This window comes from Hyperoodon ampullatus, assembly GCF_949752795.1.
Source record: "Hyperoodon ampullatus genome assembly, chromosome: 5".
In the NCBI taxonomy this organism is placed as follows: Eukaryota; Metazoa; Chordata; class Mammalia; order Artiodactyla; family Ziphiidae; genus Hyperoodon; species Hyperoodon ampullatus.
Genome location: NC_136918.1, coordinates 67644858 through 67667256, shown reverse-complemented (window position 1 = coordinate 67667256; position 22399 = coordinate 67644858). Strand labels below are relative to the sequence as shown.

The 22399-nt window shown below is 35.1% G+C and overlaps 1 protein-coding gene across 1 annotated transcript in view; it reads right to left on the bottom strand.

Annotated features, from left to right (window-relative positions):
- Positions 1-1138: 1138 nt before the first annotated feature.
- KPNA4 (karyopherin subunit alpha 4) overlaps positions 1139-22399 on the bottom strand; it is a 53117-nt gene continuing 31856 nt past the window's right edge. Inside the window, exons 8-17 of the mRNA XM_079704991.1 lie at positions 22098-22184; positions 20054-20223; positions 19910-19954; positions 16849-16980; positions 12761-12889; positions 11303-11407; positions 7837-7908; positions 5935-6097; positions 3256-3350; positions 1139-1324 (exon numbers count right to left, since the gene is read on the bottom strand). Of these exons, the coding sequence (XP_079561117.1) occupies positions 1226-1324; positions 3256-3350; positions 5935-6097; positions 7837-7908; positions 11303-11407; positions 12761-12889; positions 16849-16980; positions 19910-19954; positions 20054-20223; positions 22098-22184 (1097 nt within the window). The 3' untranslated portion in view covers positions 1139-1225. The remainder of the gene's footprint in view (positions 1325-3255; positions 3351-5934; positions 6098-7836; positions 7909-11302; positions 11408-12760; positions 12890-16848; positions 16981-19909; positions 19955-20053; positions 20224-22097; positions 22185-22399) is intronic.

Sequence of the window (22399 nt, the reverse complement as noted above, 5' to 3'; positions counted from 1 at the left end):
ACACAGCACGGTATTCTACCACAACTGAAACTTTTTTCTTCTTCTTCTTTACAGGACTCAACAAAATCTAAAAATTAACTAGGCTGTAGATTTACCTCATGCAAAGATCTTTATGTTATCTCTGAAAATGAAAAGGATGGCTTTTTTAAAGCACATTTTACTGTTTTATACTATTATGGTAACTTGTGTACTGCAACACAGTCTATTTTGAGGGAAATTTATGATTTTTTTTTCATGCAAAAATCTACACAAATTAGTTTTGATGATATGGAAAGCTTTTCATAGCATCAAACATTCATCTGGTGCAAATGCACAGGGAAACCTTCCTGAAAGTTTTCTGACTTGAGAAGCAACTAAAAAGCCATACTAGGTAAAGTAAATAAAAACTAAAAACAAAACAAAAACCCCACAAAAAAAAAAAACAAAAAAACAAAAAAAAACCTAAAAAAAAAAAACCCACAAAAAAAGAGGGGGGGTGGGAAGGAGGGGTGGGAAAAGGGAAGAAGGGAAATAGAAAACACAGGATGCAGAATACACCAATGTCTGCTGCTGAACTGGTCTTTGTTTTCATGTCCAGTGTACAGTAACACTTATGATCTCACTTTGATGATTTACTAGGTTTGTTATCAGCCCCCTGAAGGCAAATCAAGCTTGCATGCGTTCACATACAGCACCACAACCATACTCTCGTACACAGTCACTCCAGGACTAGGAGTCTGCTTCATGAATGAAGAGCCCTAGATTTCAAACCTGGCTCTCTATCACTGAGCCAGACATTCATTCAACATTGTCCATTCACACACTGCTTCATAGCAAGGCCTGGGCTCATTTTCCTTTGACTTATATGGGCATCCTATTCTCTTTTATGCTTACAAGGCTTGAAGATGACATTACTGCACTTTCCCCTCAGCTGGTATAATGTCAATGTTCCTCCTCAGGTACTGAAGATCTGTGACCTGTAGCCCTTTTACTCAGAACAACCTAAATAAGCATTCATGTAAAGTTTTCATTACATTTTGCCACTCATTCTCACTCGCACCCACTCGCCATCTTGACCTCATTTGGGCATTTTCTGTGATTCCAAATGAAATCTTCACATTTTCTTTCCCGATTTAATGCAGCAGCAGATCCCATGAGCCAAGCTTGATGGATCAAACCTTTTTATATATATGTGTATATATATATATCTCAGTGCTGCATTGTACCTAACTTCCACAACATCTTTCTAAAACTGGAACCCTTCTGTTGGTACATTGGCAGATGAATTGAAACCAAATGTTCCACCTTGTATTGCCTCTGGAACAAGGCTAGGATCTTCATCAATCTAAGGGAAAAAAGGAAAAAGAAGGTTATAATTAGTTTTAAAAAAATAGCATTGTAGTACTATTTCCATTTAAAAAGTATGGGAGGGCTTCCCTGGTGACGCAGTGGCTAAGAATCCGCCTGCCAAAGCAGGGGACACGGGTTCGAGCCCTGGTCCTGGAAGATCCCACACGCCGCAGAGCAACTAAGCCCATGCGCCACAACTACTGAGCCTGCGCTCTAGAGCCCGCGTACCACAACTACTGAGCCTGAGCTCTAGAGCCCATGCTCCGCAACAAGAGAAGCCACCGCGGGGCTTCCCTGGTGGCGCAGTGGTTGAGAGTCTGCCTGCCGATACAGGGGACGTGGGTTTGTGCCCCAGTCTGGGAAGATCCCACATGCTGCGGAGCAGCTGGGCCTGTGAGCCATGGCCGCTGAGCCTGCGCGTCCGGAGCCTGTGCTCCGCAACAGGAGAGGCCACAACTGAGAGGCCCACATACCGCAAAAAAAAAAAAAAAAAAAAGAGAAGCCACCGCAATGAGAAGCCCGCACACTACGACAAAGACCCAACACAGCCAAAAACAAATAAATTAATTAAAAAAAAAAAAGTATGGGAGATGATGGGTGCCAACACTGTCCTACCAGCCCTTCAGAAACCTGAAACACTTTATACAGGCTTTTTCTTAAGGGATGCCAAAAAGAGAGGAAACTTAAGAGAATATGCAAAACATGTATCTTCTGAAAGAATGAAAGAGAAGTAATACATTGGAGATGGTCCTACATCTCAGAGTATACTCACTGTAATGCTACCACTTTTGGAGAGTAAGTGTATTCTTTGGTTTATCTTTTAATAGCAATTAGAGACAAATGACTTTTGAGCTTAAAGTAGTAAAATAACAGCTTTGCTAAAAATGTATAATATTCTTTCTATATGCTTTATATCTAAATGTTGAAATACCACAAAATTATGCACCTATAGTGTAGTTCCTATAAATAGGCACATCATCTTTATTATTCTTTTCATGATGCAACAGAGTAGACAAGACCTGCACGTTGAAGTACCAGAAATCATAAGGCTTTATGTATACCTAATTATCAATTAGGACTTCTAAAAATCCAACTTTAAGACATGTGACAAAAACTACCTTTAAAACAGTATGCTTTTCAACTAGTAATATATTCTAAATAGGACTTAGCTTGATAATCTGTTAATTCTTCTTTAGTACTGTCCTTGTCAAGTTAATGTTCAAATCATGCATGCTTAACAAAATATTTAATAACATTCCATTTTTTTGTTTTTTGAAAGTTGAGAAAATCATTCAAGAGATCCACTGGTGGTCCTATCTATAATCACTATAATTTCCTAAGAAACAACTGCTTTAATTTTAGATTAAACTTTCCCAAAGAGGTGATACTAAAAATAATTCTTTAATTTCAACTACCATATACTGACAATCTGAAGATACTCTTCTGGACTATACCTTACATTATATAGTAATATATATATTATAAGAAATACTTATATTTCTTGATAATTTTTTTCATTTTATCTATTTATCTTTGTATTAGTTTTTGGTCACCAACTAAAAATAACAGTGACAATATATTCAAATACAGATTAATTATTATCATAATGGATTTATTATAGGATATACTAGGCTTCACTGTTTTGTTTATAAAGACATCAAGGGAAAATAAAGCCTGATTTATTTGCTGTCAAAAAATTCTTATACTTTTTTTTTTTTTTTTGCCATTAGAGCTAGTACTACTTTATAATACCTTGAAGGACTTTAAAATACTGAAATATTTATACTTCTGAAATAAGTAACATTACTGTCATATACCTATTTCAATTCCATTCACCCAAAATACCTACATATACGTCCTAGCTTACATTTCATCCAGACTTATGTTTATACATAAAACTAAGAAAATTATAAAATTATTAAATACATCATCTGAAGAGAAGAACTGATCAATGATCTCATAGGCCAATTTGTAGATGTCTTCATTTTCATGATTTTGAAGTTGTTCAATTTTCTCCAGTCCTGTAAGAAATTTTATGAAGTGAAATAATGGTAATATTTAAAAAGCAGTGACAAAGTTACAATAATCTTGGGAACACAAAATCCAACTTTGAGGACTCTATTCTAAAGGTGAATCTTATAAATAAAAAGGTTTTATGCACAAAGATATAGCATATTTATCTTAAAAAATTATCTGAGTGTCTAACTACATATAAACATAAGCAATGGGACATCTATCTACTCAGCAGAATAACTATACACATCAGTGTTTATAAAGAGTAATAACATGTAAAATTGCTTTGTTAAAAGTTAAAGCTGGGAGATCCCTGGTGGCCAGGTGGTTAGGACTCTGGGCTTTCACTGCTGTGTGGCCCGGATTCAATCCCTGGTCAGGGAACTGAGATCCCACAAGCCATGTGGCATGGCCAAAAACAAACAAACACACACACATCCCCAAAGATGCAAGGGAAAAAAAAAGTTAAAAGCAAATTCCTTCTACTTTGTAGCATCTGCCAAGTTTTTCTAGTGAGCATTTAGGAAAAAAACTTTCAAGTACTCGTGATTAATAAATATGAATGTTAAGACAGCTATTAAAGTATAATGAAAAATGATCAAGATCAACCACAGTATTTCAGGGGAAAAGGGAATTTTCCCTGTAAATATTAATAAATTTATTAAATCATAGGCAGAATATATAAACTTAACCTATTGATATGCAAACTGGATACTGTTTTGCTTTATAGGAGTAATAATTAATTTTAAGGCCTCTGAATTAAAGTGAAATTGCCCTTTCATGAGTGTTCTTCCTTTATCTATTCTTTAAGTGGAGGAAGTTGTTATGGGTATGTTTCTCACTTTTCACACTCTATGAGGCCCTTCCATGAAAAAGTTTAACTACTACATATAGGCTGAGGACTTATAAATCTATGGCTTCATTTCTTTTCTGAGCTTCAGATGTTGAAAATCTTAAACATGTATGATAATTCCACAAGGATATTTCACAGGTACCTAAAACTCAAACTATCCAAACACAATTTGTTATTTGCCATTCTTCATTTACAGTTTATTATACCGTATTCTTACTGGTGATAATCAACAACAGTTTGAAATCTGAGAGACAGACTAATAAGTTCGCCTTGCCCTCAATACTCTATAATCAAATCTCAAAAACCTTAAAGTCTATCCATTTCTTGAATCTTGTCATCTCCCCTTTTTCTCTATTATCACTGCCTTCATTTATTGTGGCCTCACCACAATATATAGAAACCACCTAGGTGGTTTCCTGCTTGTCTCTAATGGTTCCATTCCCCTCATATCCATGGCTCCATTTAAACACATCAGTTCACTAGGTAAAATCTTCCAATGGCTTGTCATACCCTACAGCAGAATCCTTTGGGAAGTTTATAAGATACATATTCCTAGGGCTCGCCTCCAGTGAAGTAGGCAATGCTCATGGTCTATATTTTTATTTTAATATATAAAAATAAATTTTTAATAATGAAAATGTTTATATGGTAAAAGAAAAAAACATACAAGTAGGAAAAATTTTTAACAATTCCTGCTTTTAATTTTTCTGGTACTCCCTTCCTAATTATTTCCCTAACAGTATTCTCCATGTCCTGTTCCCAACTTGATAGTTATGCATTTTTTGTTGTTGTTCCATTTGTCACTTTAGTAACTTTAAAAATACTTACTTCTTATTAATTTTCAAGCCTCTGAACTCTACTAAGAAAGCTGAAGATACTGGTTCTCCTACTCTTAGTTACCTCTCCCCTCCTTTCATTTACTTCTCAACTTCGATCAGAAAGATCTTTACTTTTATGGTTATCCAGGTTGATAACATTTACATGTTATTCCACAGCCATATCTGAGACTTCCATGTTCTGTCTACATGTTAATCCTAAGGGTTGAAAGCTAAAGACATGTTGTTTACCTTCCTGGTGGCTCTGGTACACTGCCAGATTTGGGAACCACTGCCCTAAAGTATCTGCTGTGCTACAAAGCTTCTAAGACTGCAGGGGCCTGGTCAATGGCTAAGTCTGCAGCCTTATCTTTTGGCAGTTTCTACCTCATATTTTGTGATTCAGCAACACTAAACTACTTATAATTAGCTGAATGCTATTTCTCACCTCAGACTTTGCTCATGGTGTTATTTCTGCCTGGAACACCTTTCATCCCTTTTTACTTTATTAATCCTTATTCATCTCTCAAAATCCAGCTCAGGTGTCACTTCCTGCTTCTTCCAGGATGGATTAGGGTATTTCCTTTTGTTGTACATTTCTATTAGGGTAATTAGCACATTAAATCAGTTCATATTTATCTCCATGACTAGACTACATGCCTTGAGGGCAAGGACTGTGTCTTGTTTACCACTGTCTTCCCAATACCTTAGCACAGTGCCTGTTCAATATATGGCAACAATTCAGTTACCTAAGCATATGCAAGAAGCTGAGCAGGACTGTACATATAGAATACAGTATTTACTTTATTCTGTTACTTGATTATCTAAGACAGAAAAATACAGAAGTGCTGTATTAGTTAGAAAAGTAGTTACAAAAAGAATATTAAAATGTGGAATAATATCAACAGCTTATAATAAACTTACCTCCACATTCTTCTATAAGATTGGCTATGGTTTCTGCCTCATCTTCAGCCATTTTTAATATATTACTTAGTCCATCGAGTACTACTTGCACAACCTGTGCATCTTTTACAGTCAGCAAATTGCAAAAAGGTGGGATAACATTTTGTTGGATTAGGTAGGCCACCTGAAGAATGAAAATACCATGATATGGTAAGTGTTAAGTGAACTTCATTCGTGCACCCTATTATCTCACAGGAATAATTTTTTTTTTAAATTTTCGTTACTATCTAGCTAGCTAGCTAGCTGCATTGGGTCTTCGTTGCTGCGTGCAGGCTTTCTCTAGTTGCGGTCCATGGGCTTCTCTCGTTGTGGAGCACGGGCTCTAGGTACGCGGGCTTCAATAGTTGTAGCACCCGGGCTCGGTAGTTGTGGCTCACGGGCTCTAGAGCACAGGCTCAGTAGTTGTGGCACACGGGCTTAGCTGCTCCGTGGTATGTGGGATCTTCCCGGACCAGGGCTTGAATCCATGTCCCCTGCATTGGCAGGTGGATTCTTAACCACAGCACCACCAGGGAAGTCCTCACTGGAATAATTTTGACTTTAAAATCTTGAATATGGAAATATGACCTCACCTCTCACACGTTAAGTTAGACTACATTAATCCAACCATTCTTTCTTTTTAATGTTGTATGTTTATTTTTCATGAACTTAGAAAAAAAAACTAAAGTGAAAATGAAGGAATCACTCAACTTCATGTGACACATTTCTTTGCCATAAGGAGTACTTCCTTCAGAGATCCTTTCTAACATTAATAAATTATGAAATCAGTTAAGAGGCTGGATGATTATTTTTTTAAACTATAATTGTTCAATTTGAGAGCATCCTCTCTTTGCTATAACATTTAGCACTCATATATACCTGGCCACCTCTCAATTTGCTATTCTATTGGTTCCATAAAAACTGCAAAATATTCTTCTATTATTTTTTTATTTAGTTATTTCCATGTATTATATTTATATTCTACTCTGTATTCATATTTGAGTGGATTCACTAGTCACCACCGGTCTATAGCTTATTTGTGACAACTATCAGCTCCAAATTCATCCTTTTTTACTTGTCTGTGAAACATATCTGGGACTTTTTTTTTAATTTAGTTTTGGCTGCACGGGTCTTAGCTGCGGTATGTGGGTTTTCTCTTCTCTAGTTGTGGCGCGCGGGTTCCAGAGCGTGCAGGCTCAGAGTTTGCAGCAGGCTCTCTAATTGAGGTCCATCAGCTCAGTAGTTGTAGTGCAACTACATCGTGTAGCTGTAGTGCATCGAACCCATGTCCCCTGCATTGTAAGGAGGATTCTTTACCACTGGACCACCAGGGAATCCCCCATATCTGGGACCTTTAAAACTCATTTTCTTTCACCAGTTGGCATAATGTTAAGCTTTGTCACCTGCACAACTATGAGAGTAAGTGTCTCTTAATATTTTATGCCCTAGGCACCTCACATTGTTCACCCTAGTTCTTAGTCCCAGCTTTTTAGTTGAGTTTAGTTCCTTGTTTGGTTTGCTGCCAGATAATTTTTGTTGTTGTTCGTTTGTAAGGAGAATCTGTGAGGCAGTTTCATTCTGCCCTATTAACCTAAAAAGTCTTGTTTTTTTCTTAACACTGTTAAAAAACAAAAAGAACAACCCTGACCGTAAGTGCTTCATCTTACCACGGATTAGAAAATTCTTGTAGGCCAAAAAGCTGGAAAGAAAACACTTCACATCTACGAAATATAACTAAAGGAAGTCAAGGTGACACTTTTATATATCACAGAATGCCTGTTATCTTGCTATTATGTTAAATTATGATTTACTAAAATCTAAATCTTAGAATTATTGGTACTGTTATTTTATCAGTTTTGAGAAATAAATAAGAGCTGAACTTACTTGATCTTTCCTTCCGCTAATTGTTAAGTTACTTATGGCCCATGCAGCTTCTTTCTGAGTGCCAAAATCTCCCTGTAAAAGCAAAGGATACAAATTGCAATATAGGGTAAACTGGAAAAGGTGTTTTCTGAAATGATTTTTCAACTGCTTATTCCCCTAGGTTTTCTTCTAGCCTTTCTATATTCATAAAATAAAGATAAGGCTTTGAACTCAAATTACCCTAAACAAATGGAGATTCCTTTTTGTGAACTTTCCCGGCAACAAATTGACTTGATATTGCTGTTCAGTAATATCAGATTAAATGAAGTCAATGATAAAATAAAATAAAACCAGTCAAAAAAAAAAAAGGAAATGTACAATTGTACTTTAATCAAAGAAATGTCAAGGGTAAGGTATCCTTTTAAACACATGAAGTTTTAAAAATGAAAATACCCACCATTAATGAGACTGTCACAAAGACATTACCCTCATATATTGTCTTTCAAATATAAATTGATAAAATAAATTTAAAAATCATTTAAAAAGTCATATATATGATTTAGTAATCTCACCTTTCAGAATTCACCAAGCAAATAATTCAAAACAAAGTAATATTACGTATCTTTCCATATAATGTCTTAGTAGCACATAAGAGTCAGAAAGTAAAAGCAACTTAAACAATAGAGGAATAACTAATTATAGCAAATCTAAAGAATAAAATAATAACCAGCCACTAATGTTAAGATGACTAGCAACTTGGAAAAATGCTTAGGATATATTAAGAAATAAATATGTAAATAAGAATGAAAATTAAAACTGCAGCGGATTAACACAACACTGTAAATCAATTATACTTCAAAAAAAAGAAAAACTGCAGTGGGTTATCTACTCTTATTTATCAGATTGAGAAATCCCAAATATGTGTTGGTGAGACTGGTAGGAGTATAAAATGGGACAATCTTTCTAGAGGTGGATGGGCATTATATAGCAAATTTACATATATGTCTATTTGTAGATCCAGTAATCCTAAATACAAAAAACATGGAAAAAACTTTACATTGGCATTTCCTTATATTTAAAGTATAAACAATAGACGAACAAACCAAAAACTAATAAAAATGATCATCTGTAAAGAAAGGGAAAGAACAGGGAGAAACGGACAGAAACAGAAGTTAGACATCTGTGTATATACCTTGAAAACAAAGTACATATTTTTTACTTGGAAACTATAAATGCTTCATATAACCACAACAAAATAAAAAACAAGAGAATTCCCTGGTGGTCCAGTGGTTAGGACTCCATGCTCTCACTGCTGAGGGCCCAGGTTCTATCCTGGGTTGGCGAACTAAGATCCCACAAGCCACACAGTGTGGCCAAAAATAAAAAAATAAAAATAAAAAACAAAACCTAAAGTAATTCCCCCAAATAAAAAACAAATAGAAATAACCTAACTGTATATCAAGTTGTATATGTTAACCACACATACAGGAATTATTTCAAGTGACATTATTTTTAAGTACATCATTGATGGAATACATCCTAAAGACAAAAAAGTCCTCAAGGAAATCTCAAAAGTGGAGTAATCATGTTGTTAGTGTCAATGTAGTCTTGTTATTTTGATAGATTTTATATTATATATCTCTATATATAACTCAAGTAATTATGTTCATGTTTTTGGAAGATTTCCAGCATAAGAGATAAAAATATAAAATCAAAGAAGTAAAAATAAAAACACTGCTATCTTAAATACCCAGTAATATCTGATAGCTTCCTTTCATTCATGATTTGTTTTTTATGAATCTCATGTCCATAAAATTACAATATGCATATTTTTCACTTTCTTTAAAAAAAAATTTATCACCTATTTTGTTCATCAAGCCTAGATACCATGACAACCTGTAGCAATGATCATCCTTAGTACCTGAACTATGATCTTTAAATACCATTTGCTACAAAAAGGAACCAGGACACCCTGGAAAATAGTTAATTCCAGGCGTAGATCAGAAAATATACAAGGTAAGCCTGGGAATCATATCACATCCAAAAGGTAGGAAGCTCTCAAAAACTACTGCAGTGATGTAAAAAAGACACAGGCACCAAATTTAAGAGGTTCCCATCGGTCAGGGACAACCTGAATGTCAGAAAGAATAACTACAAAGGACTAAAACTTATATAAAAAATATGCACATATGTAAATCCATAATTTCCTTAATGACACTAAAAACTTTACACTCGTCTCCTTTTGAGGTCATTAGGGAACCATGTCATTCTAAAAACTGAGTGATAATGAGCAAGAATCAAACATTTGTCTTGCCTTTCCTATATGAAATATATTTTAGAGTAAACCAACAGTTGATAGGGAAAAGCTCTTTTTTCTTCTTTATTGAAGAATCATGGCTAATACATAAAGAATGGCAGAATTACAAAGTCATCATTTTGCAGTTCCTAGTATAATAAGTGATCTAGGTAATGATCATCATGACTGCCAAAAAACCATTATGTGAAAGAATGATGAATAACTTTATAATAATTGGCTGGAACAGGCTGATAACACCTGAGCTGACTTAATCTAAATATCACTAAATGTAGGACAAACAGGTAGAAGGTTTCTCCTCATGTGAATCATTAGCGCATTAAGTATTTCTACCTAAAAATTGAACCCGATCTACCAGTTTACAGGAAATTAGCCTCTACTACCAGTTTGTAGGAAACATGGAAGAAAAGAAGATCAAGATATCCTCTCTTTAATTAACAGATCAGTGTTGAGAAAAAAACCCTCATGCTGTGAGTGGACACTTTAAACTGTCTCTTTCCCAAACGTTAATGTAAGCATGCAATGATATGGCGTATGATTAAATAGCACACTTACTTGCTGTTTGATCTTGGGCAATTTATTTGTCTATACCATAGTTTCTTCATCTGTCAAATGGGAATAATTCTTAACCTCACAGAGTTACAGTAATAAAGAAATAAAGTAATATATGTAAAGTGCTTGGTACAATATGTAAGCATTTATAGTCAGTAGTAGTAATGTGAATTTTTAATAAACTTCAGGATAATGGTAATTTTTTTTTTTTTTTTTTGCGGTACGTGGGCCTCTCACTGTTGTGGCCTCTCCTGTTGCGGAGCACAGGCTCCGGACGCGCAGGCCCAGCGGCCATGGCTCACGGGCCCAGCCGCTCTGCGGCATGTGGGATCCTCCCGGACCGGGGCACGAACCCGTATCCCCTGCATTGGCAGGCGGATTCTCAACCACTGCGCCACCAGGGAAGCCCTATGGTAATTTTGATAAAAGAATGATATAGAAAAAGGGCCGGGGTTTCTAAAAGGAACTACTTCCTGTATATAAAAACTGCTTGAAGTTTTAATATTAATACTATTTTACTGTACTACTCATGCCATTGTATAGGTTGTAATTAAACAGAAAAATATATATTCACATAACTATTTTCCTCTTACACAGATACATACAAGATGACTTTCTTACCTTATCCAAAAGGTGTATTATCATTGGTACAAGATTGGCATCAATTACTGCCTGAACCTGCTGCTGATTTCCTGCGGTGATGTTAGAGAGGAACCACACTGCTTCCTGTAGAACAAGACCTTTTCAATATTTCTCATTAAAAAATAAAATCTGCAGCTGAACTAGGAAAAAGCACATTCACTACAACGTCCAAATGATTTTATGGAGTATGTTCTATAATAAAAAATTTAGGAATCTGAATTCCTCTATCCCCTTTCCATATTTTTCTTTGGACAAATTGCTAATGACCCTAGTCTAAGTTATAATGAACTAACCCTTCTAAAAAATTCTTGAAAGCAATGTTCCCAAACACTAAGACTCAAAAGAAGCTTGGCTGAACAAATACTAAGGAACTGATGAGCTGCAATACAAATACAAATCCTAAAACAACTGTAAAGGAGATTCAGCATCCTCTTCACATTTATTTATTCTCTCTTCTGTTCCGATTGAGTTGTAGCCAAAGTAGATAAATCTCTCAATTATTCATGATAATGGAGACACAAAAACTGAAATAGTGGATTGTTTTAGTATACTTATTTGTAATAGTCATTCACTGCACCATCTCTCTCAAGAGTTAAAGTGGAACCAGATGTTTGACTGCTTTATTGGTCTACCTTAATGATCTTTCTATGCTACCCTTTACACCACAATGTGCTACTTCCACCAAGATGATTACAAGTCATTTTTTTTCATAGACAATAAATGCATACTAAAAATACAGAACGAAATAAGACAAAGTATCTACCTAATGTCCTATGTAGGATATTGCTATAATTTACCAAAGTTAATAAACTTATTAAACATATGAATTTACTAAAGGGAAACATTTTCTCTATTTTAAAAAAGTAGTAAACAAGTTTTACTCCTAGTGTGCAGTAGGCTCTTTTGGATCAGATCACAGGATCATGTTTAATGAACCTGTTAGAGAGTTTAGGGTGCTAGGCTACTTAGGTGAGCTGTTCTTGGGTTATAATCATCGGCAATGTTGTAATCAACAACCCACGTATTTCTACAACAGCCTCAGATGCACTCCAATGTCAGCATCACCAGTCAGTGCCCCCTTTTCATAGCCTCCACAAGCACACACACATGCACACACACTCTATCAAATAGCTAAAAAATATTAAACTTAGATTAACTTACGTATTAAAATCTTCCAATCATACAACATTCAACACCCAATTATCTCTATTTCATCATTTCCAAGAGAGCCAAATGTGCACTGTTTACAATCGGTTTTATATATGGAAAATCATGTACCAATCCATGTCATAAAGAGTAAAATACTTTATTTTCTCTTAATGTCTAAATGACAGTTTATGTTAATAAATGGTATTAAAGACACTTGAGTCTCTAATTTTGGAAATGAAAATGGCTACTGTATATGCTAATTATTAAATAGTATTTAAAAATACTTACTTTATTAATTTTCTCTTTGGGATGTGTCAGAAGTGCGGGGAAGTGTGAAAGAGCATCACAGTTCAAAACTACTTGTGTTTGCTCATCAGTTCCAGTAACAATGTTGCCCACAGCTCGAAGTGCTGCTGTCTGAAACATAAAAAGATTTAATGAGATGTTGTTCTATATGAATCACTTCTTATTACCACAAAGGTATGTTAGGCAGGTTATGAAAGATATATACATATTTATTTCATATAAATTTGTTTTATTTATTTTTGGCTGCCCTGGGTCTTCACTGCTGTGCGCGGGCTTTCTCTAGTTGCAGGGAGCAGGGGCTACTCTTCGTTGCTGCGTGGGCTTCTCACTGCGGTGGCTTCTCTTGTCTGGAGGGCAGGCTCTAGGTGCATGGGCTTCAGTAGTTGTGTCATGCGGGCTCAGTAGTTGTGGCTCATGGGCTCTAGAGCACAGGCTTAGTAGTTGTGGCTCACAGGCTTAGTTGCTCCGCGGCATGTGGGACCTTCCCGCACCAGGGCTTGAACCCGTGTCCCCTGCATTGGCAGGCAGATTCTTAACCACTGCGCCATCAGGGAAGCCCCATGTTATAAAAGATATCTTTATGCATTCATGCCTACCTATCCTTTTTGAGCAAGTTGTGTCAGACACTGATTTAGGAACAGAGGAGTGAATAGGACAGACATAAACCCAGCTCCTATGGAGCTTCCATTATTGTAAGAGGAAACAGCCAATAAACAAGTTAAGTATGAAGGATAATTTTAGATAGTAATTATGGCCATAAAGAAAATAAGATAATACAGAAGTTTGTGTGAATATGTTTTCAGTTCCCTTGGGTATATACCTGGAAATGGAATTGCTGGGTCATGTAATAACTCTACGCCTAGCTTTTCCAGGTACTGTCAATCTATATTCCAAAGAGGCTGTACCATTTTACATTCCTACCAGCAATGTATGAGGATTATACTTCCTCTACATCCTTGCCAACACTTGTTACTGTCTTTTTGATTATACCATCCTGGTGGGTGTAAAGTGGTACTTCACTGTGGCTTTGATTTGCTTTGCCTTAATGACTAAGGATGTTGAACATCTTTGTATGTGCTTATGGACCATCTGTATGTCTTCTTTGGAGAACATTAAAATTTTTAAACCATTTAAAACTAGGTTGCTGGGACCTCCCTGGTGGTGCAGTGGTTAAGACTCCACGCTCCCAATGCAGGGGGCCTGGGTTTGATCCCTGGTCGGGAACTAGACCCCACACACATGCCACAACTAAGGAGCCCTTGAGCTGCAACTAAGAGGCCACATACCACAACTAAGGAGCCCACCTGCTGCAACTAAGACCCAGCACAACCAAATAAATAAATAAATAAATGTTAAAATTGGGTTGTCATTTTTTTTTGTTGAGTTTTAAGAGTTCTTTATGTATTTTGGACACTAATACCTTTTCATATATATGATTTGCAAACATTCTCTTCCATTCTGTAGGTTGTCTTTTCACTTTCTTGATTGTTTCCTTAGAAGTTTTTAATTTTGGAAGTCCAATTTATCTATTTTTTTCTTAGTTGCTTGTGGTGTCATATCTAAGAAACTACTGCCTAATCTGAGGTTATGAAGATTTATGCCTGTGTTTTCTTCTAAGAGGTTTATACTTCTGAATGTTACATTAAGCTGTTTGATTCATTTTGAGTTAATTTTTAAAAAATATGGTGTGAAGTAGGGCTCCAACTTCATTCTTTTACATATGGATATCCAGTAGCCTCAGCACCATTTGCTGAAAAGACTATTCTTTGCTCATGGAATTTTCTTGGCACCCTTGTTGAAAATCAACTGATCATAAATGTTAAGTTTATTTCTAGACTCTTGATTCTATTTCACTGATCAATATGTCTATCCTTATGCTAGAATCACAAAGTTTTGCTTTCTCTAGCTTTGTAGTCAAGTTTTGAAGTGAGAAATCCCCAAACTTGGTTCTTTTTCAAGATTGTTTTGGTTATTTCTGGGTCCATTGCATTTCCATATGGATTTTAACAGGAATTGCATTTAATCTGTAGATAAATTTGGGAAGCACTGCCATCCTAATAATACTGAATCTTCCAATCCACGAACATGGATGTCTTTCCACTGATTTAGGTCTTGTTCAACTTCTTTCAAAAACGTTTTGTAGTGGCCTAGCTTCTTTAGCAAATAAATTTAACAGGGGAAAGAAAAAAAGGAGAAGGAAGTTGTAGAGTAACAGAAACATAAAGACATAGCTACCACATGCAATGTGTTGACCTTGTTTGAATACTGATTTGGTCAAATTGTGAAAAAAAAATGAGGCAATAAGTAAAACTCAGATACTGATTGGATTTTAACATTACGGTTTCCTAAAGTGTTCTAATGGTATTGTGGATATATTAAAAAAAAATAGCCTTACTTTTTAGAGATGCAACCTGGGTGAAATTAGATGATATCTGGAATATGTGTCAAAATAATTTGGCGGGGAAGTAGTGATATAGAGGAAACCTACAGAGTCCATTACATTTTTCTTTCTATGTTCCTAAATTATGGCATGAAAGTTAAAAAAGTTTTTAAAAATCTCTATTAGTTACCAGGTAAAGTACAGAACATAACTTTCCTTGAGAGTTGGCTCAAGTGAAAGTCCAAGCCCTATTTTCTCAATAAAGTCCAGTATTAAAACTGAAGATGCATTCTGAAAAAACAAAAACAAAATGCAAACCAAAAACCTATACCAAGGCATAAGTACCACACTTAAGAAATGCAAACTTCATAAGAATCTAGTAGGAATATTTAAAATAAACCACAAATAACCCTAAATGACAAATTATTCTATTAATCAATTTTTCTGAATTTAGCTAAGTGTTCCCTCTTTTCTTTAAAGTGCTTTAAATTTTATAGCAGTGGGTCTCCGTTTTGACAGTACATGAATATAACCTAAAGAGCTTTTTACAGCCCAGGTTTCTAGGAAATATCCAGATTTACTGAAACAGAATTTCTAGGAGTAGAGCAAGGGAAATACACTAATTTTGTTTCTTTAGGCTTCCCACTGCTGATTTTATTGTCCAGCCATGGTTGAGAAATAGTGAATTAGGTTAACAGTTTTCCTTATGCTATTATTGTACTTTATAGGCTCTTAGTCATGCTAAGATTAAAGCATGCTATTTACCTCAGAAGGATAGGGAGAGCTTGCTGCTGGCTGCATCTCCCTTTACCACCGTAGTTTGACAGCTACTGCTTATAATATTTGTGTGAACTTCTCACCTTCTCTTTTTTGGCTCTTTCTAGATGCAGATTCTTTGGGATAAATATTTATATGGAAGGATTTTAAAATAATAAAACAAAACAAAATTAAAGAAAAAGATTTTAAATAACTGAGAGAAGACAATTTAGGAAGCCCCTAAGCAGCACATTTCAGTACAAAGCCTTTATCACAGTGCCAGTGAAGCTAAGCATTAATTAAACTTGCCAGGTGCAGTGAAGGAGAATAAAAAAGGACAGCCGGGGCTTCCCTGGTGGCGCAGTGGTTGAGGGTCCGCCTGCCGATGCAGGGGACACGGGTTCGTGCCCCGGTCCGGGAAGATCCCACATGCCGTGGAGCGGCTGGGCCCGTGAGCCATGGCCGCTGGGCCTGCGAGTCCAGAGCCTGTGCTCCGCAACGGGAGAGGCCACAAGTGAGAGGCCCGCGTACCACAAAAAAAAAAAAAAAAGGACAGCCGTTGGGGGGGAGGAGGGTGGGGGAAGGAGCAGGAGAGTGGAAGAAGAAAAATAGGAAAAGTAGGAAAAATAATCAGTACTTGTTTCAGATGCTACCCAAGTTGCTATATGAACTGCCCTGGTCTACGTTAGAAATCAGTAATTTACAAAGAAGTCAACTTGGCTTTTTTTTGGGGGGGGTTGAGGGGGGAGGAGGAGGTTCGTGTAGTAATCTATTTCATTTTCTCCATCTTTTAAATGGGGATATAATAACACTCTTTTCATCACAGATATGTTGTTATTAGGCTAAAAAAACGCTTTACACTATTGACATTACCCATGTTCAAATGTCACACTTAAAGCAAACAGTGACATGTTTTTATCAATAAAAAACTCACCTGAACCTTAACTTCCTGGTGGCTGAGCAGAGGAACCAAATGAGGGACTATTCCAGAGTCTATTACCATCTGTATCTGTTCGTTGCCAGCATCAGTAAGGTAAGAGAGGGCCCAGACCGTATCTACCAATATCTAATGAATAAAAAAAATTCAAATAGCCTTTGAATATTTTCTCATTTCAAAAATTCTTAACCATATGGACTAACCTATGATTGTTCTACTATCTTCTTTCTTCCCTTTTCTCTCACCTAAATTCACTGGAATCAATCTTCTATATTATACTAAGCATCGTCATCTATGAACGTCTATATCAAGTGTGTGCATCTTATCTTCTAGCCATATTTAGGATATTTAGGTTAATTATGATCTTGTTCACAGACTGGTATCCACTCTTAACTCACAAAGATACAAACACACTACATAGCACATAAAATATGAGAAAAAGGCATTCTCTTTCCCGAATGCTCAGATTGAGGGATACCAGGTCCAAGGACATTGTGATAAACGCATGTAGGTGGAAAGAGTATATGTATCCAACATACACGGTGGTTCAAAACATCTGGGCTAGGTGAATATATTCAAGGTAGGTCTAAAGCCGATACTCCAGTATTAGGATTATAGTACTTTCATCTTTTCCAACCAGTTTGCTTTGCCTTATAAAACCAGAGGCAACTTCCCAAATAGGAATCTCCCACAGCTGCAAATCAAGATATTAAAAGCAACCATAGGTCAACTTGTGAGATCTATAATCAAAAAACATGTTCTAGTTAAAAAAACAAAAAAAACAACAAACAAAAAAAACCCCCCAAACCAACCAACCAAACAAAACTATAATTTACATCAGCTGCCAAAAGTACTTAAAAAAAAAAAGCCTCTGTAATTAACTTATGATGACTATATTTCGAAGTACAACAGGCCATTGTGTTTCTTCTTTCTTTGTATGTGAAGTCCGAATTAGAAGTTATGGCCAAAACGAAGAATGACAAACAACTGTTAAACTGCTAAATAATACAATTATTGACAAAGACACAGTAATAAATAATTGTGCCTGAAATTTTACTTCCCAAAGCTTTTCTGGAATATGAACTCTGTGTCAAAAGACAAACCAGAAAAGTCTGAAACCTTTAAATCCTAAATCAATGATATGTTTAAAACATCCAAGAAGCTCCTAGAAGAAAATAGCACTTTCCCATTTTTCCTTTCAGAAATTCAAGAAAGCACTATGGATATTTTTAACGTAAAAAGAAGACACCAAATGAAAAATTCACACACATAAAGTGGTATCAAAATATGTGAGACAACTAAATTTCAACTGACAAAAGTAACTTTTTTTTTGCCAAAATTTGTTGGTATAGGCAAAAAAACTTCAAGTTACTTGTGCATGACTGTATGTAAAATCCAGATATATTTTTTAAAAAAGGCCCAATACTAAACATGTCATTAATATGCTCACATCAAAATCATAATTTAAATCAGACCTGATCTCATATGCACTTTTTGTGTCAGCAAAGTTAAGTCTATGATAAGTTTACTAATTACAACTAGAGTATAATTTCAATGTTTCACTTATGGTTTGTGGAAGCAGTTTCGTTATTTTATTTTTTTTATTTCTTTGATGGCCTGATTTAAGAACTTGCTCCTAAATGTTAACCTAAGAAGACTGCATTTTTAGTAAACATTATTGTTTAGTAAACAATATTACTAATGCTACTAAAAAAGAACAATGCAAACTGGCTTGAGAAATTCAAGATATATCAAGAGCAAGAAAAACGGAGTTACAATCTCAAATGGACTGGGGTAAACAAGTGGAAAGAACACAATACATCTCTGAATAAGGTCAACCAAGATGTCTAGTTTTCCAGAAGAGTTATAAACTTTGAGATTAATCTTTCTTGGAAATCTTTTAATAAAAGTAAAATACAAAAAACTGTAATTTAATCAAAGAATTTGACTATAATAAGCCAAAACCAAAATTTGTTTATATGTGTGGTTTTTTTGCTTGTTTGTTTTTTAAACACCCTAGACTATCTGGAGCTAGAAAAAATATCTTTAGGACAAAGATCATGTTCATCTAATGAATAACAAGCACATTATGTCACTCCTTGATGTAGTATAATTCTAACTTTAATTTGCTCCATATCTTTTCAGAGATCCTGGCAAAAGGGTATTAATACCCTAGAAACTGTGAAGGAATGAAGCAGCTTGTCAGACACTGATCATACCAAACTGTGTTTTTAAAGAACTACACAAGGTTCTGATTGTTACTATGCATTTTATCCATGTGATTTTCTTTTACCCATTATATTCCTAGCTCTTCTAACACAATGAAGGCTAGACTGAATCTATAAGCAGTTATGGCAGTTTCCCACTCATTCATACTTCCTGAGTTGCTTTCTCCTTTGCTCTCTGTGTTAGTAAGTATGAGTAGGATATATTTATTATGTTTAAAATCTAGTCTGCACTGATTTTTTTCCTTTTTGTTTGTATACTCAATTATCTCTACACCAAGTGAAGCCATTACCAAAGTCACTATAAATGAATTAATAGAGTAAAAATGAAATTAAAGAGCAACTGATATTCATGGTTTGGTGTAAGAATGGTATATGAATACAAACCCATGCATAAAGGCACAAATATTTCTCTTTTTTACCTTTCGAAAAATAATACCACTAGGTGTAAGTGTTCTCTCAATGGCCAGCTGTCAAAATGAGCTTTCATAAAAAGCTCATGAACAATCAGATAAAATCTTAGTGAGAGAGATTACTAACTGGCAACTTTAAGAACTTCCAATGTCAGTTTTCACAACACTAATATATAATATATGCACATACATTACTGCCCAGACCAAAAATAACAGGCTTGATTTCTTCACTGAAATTACATATTGTGATATGGGTAAACACAGAGAAAATATAAAATACCAAACTATGTATTGCAGCTCCTGAAATGAAAAAATTTGATAGAGTACACTGACATAATGTCATTTTTCTCCCCTATGTCATAGGGACAAGCCCTAACCATATATACATATAAAAATATATGACGGGAAGCATTTACTCACATTTACGTCTGTGTGATGAATTAAAACACAAAGAGCTGGAAGAATCTGAAGAGAGAAATATATAGATTTTAAAATATACACAGATAAAAACATACACATAATGATATCTACTTTACTTTAAAAGAAAACAAAAATACTTGTTACCTCCTGAATGGTTTCCATTGGGGGTGGTGGGTCTTTGTGGCGACATAAGTTGACCATAACCCAAGTAACATTTCTTAAGAATGTTATAGGAATAGATGGACTTATGAAGGAAAGTAAAGGTTTCACAACTCCAAGACTTATGACATAATCTCTACACTGTGGCCCATCACCTGTAGGAAGAAGGATTTATTAATTCAATACAATAAGCAACTCAGAAAACGTAAAGCACTGGGTTCAATATGCTACTTCCGGTATTTGAACCAAGTACACTATTTCGTTTTATGTGAAAGTGTTAGACAATAATAACCTAGTTCACATTTTAGGTCTTTGATCCAAGAGAAGCAAGATAAGGTACTAAGATTTTTTTGCACATTATTCATGTATTCAGGTTTATATGCTGTTCACCCTAAAATGTTTTCATGCCATCTAAAAGCCTCAGTAAGGCTTTAAAGTACTTTGTGAACACAGAATTGTTGTTTTTTCTCTTCTCTCTCAATGGTACTCTAAGTTTAAGAAACTTTCATGTTATAAAAAGAGATATATTAAAATACCATTACAGAGAAAAAACTTGTAGAATTTATACTGATCTAGTATCAAAGCACAGCAAGTATTAACTATAAGTTACTCTATACACTTAGAAACTATGTCTCAAAAAGGCAGGGGAGAGAGAACCAATACCCCTAGATCAGTGGTTCCCATAGTGATTTTGGGGCCCTATCCCAAATCTGTTTAAACAGAAACTCTGTGGGTCCAGGATTCTGTTTTAACAAGCCCTTAATAATAATTTTGATAACAGGCTAGAGTTTGAGAATCACTGCCCTAGAGAAAAGTGCCAAATTTAATTTCCTCTATCTAGAGTATCACTGTAATTTGTAGTATGAAAGCCACACTCAAGTATTACATTCCATGAGTGAAAACACTTCGCCCTGCACTGTGGTATTTGAAGATAAAATGCTTGTTCTTTTTGCATCCATGTATTCTAATTAATTCTATAATGTCACTGGAATTAAAAGCCAAAGATCAAGATGTTGTATTAATAGTTCTAAATCTACAATTTGGTATAAAAGTGAGGGACTCCGGAATATATAAACGATAGCATTCCTAACAGTAATATACCGTATGCCAAGAACAGTTTATAGGGGAATTCTCCCATTTGAAAACTCACAATTGTGGGGCACTAACCATACCTTACCTTCTATCTTGGCCCCCAAAAGGGTAATAAAGAGGAGGTATATCAGAGCAAAACTGATTACTCCCATGCAAAAAAAAAAAATCTGTGGCAAAAATAACTTTTAACATCATGGTACACAATACAGTTCAGACCCCAGATTTTTTCCATTCTCCACTGGAGGATAGATTTTTGAATTTTTGAGTTTGGGTAAAGTTAGGCTGTAGTTAAAAAACAAATTCTTGAAATATTGGAATTGTCTTTAATTATTCTTCCTACAATTATTTATCAGAAAAAACCTGAAGGTATGGCAATCATGGTGGTCAACATTTAATGAGACTGCCTATAAGGTACAGATACCACATGTATGATGATGACCTCATGATGATAGTGGATAACATTACTATACTTCATTGCACTAAAATCCACAAGAGATATAAAAAATTTCAATTTAGATTCTTCTCAGAACTGCTATTATAGAGAAAGATTTTGGTTTAAGTTTTCCCTCCTCCTTTTTTCTTATTATCTCCTAGGATAGTAAGAGAGTTGAGGAATAAAATGGACCAACATAATAAAGGAGAAAGAGGAAAATACCTAAATCACATACATATTTCATAACTATTCAAATAATTAAGAGTTGACTATAGTCAACTATAGTCAAGAGTTGAGATATAATGGTATCACAAGCAACAAAAATGTTCATTCTGTTTACTATGGGTTTATACTTAAACAGCTGTAATTTCTGTAAACTAGTTCATAAAAACTAGTACTAAAAAAGGCAAATTGCTTTTTCTTTTCAACTACTAGTAGTCATTTTTATTACATAGTACATGATAACAAACATTGTTGGACTAGTATTACAAGTTTTAGACAAACCTATGATATTTCCCAATGCCCACACTGCTTGCTCACAGACATTTTGATGGGGTGAATGGAGAAGCCTCAGGAAAAGTGGCACAGCATCTGAAGAAGGAAAACATAAGCTATCATTTAAGTTTGAAGATACTGTTATATATCAATTATATTTCAATAAAATTGAAAGAAAAAAGGTTGAAAACACTATAATCTAAACCAAAAATCAAACTTGTTTCTTTGCTAAAATCCCAAAAGAAAGAAACCTATCAAAAATATATTTAAAATATATCATTAAATGATTTTCATTAGAATAACGGTAGTGG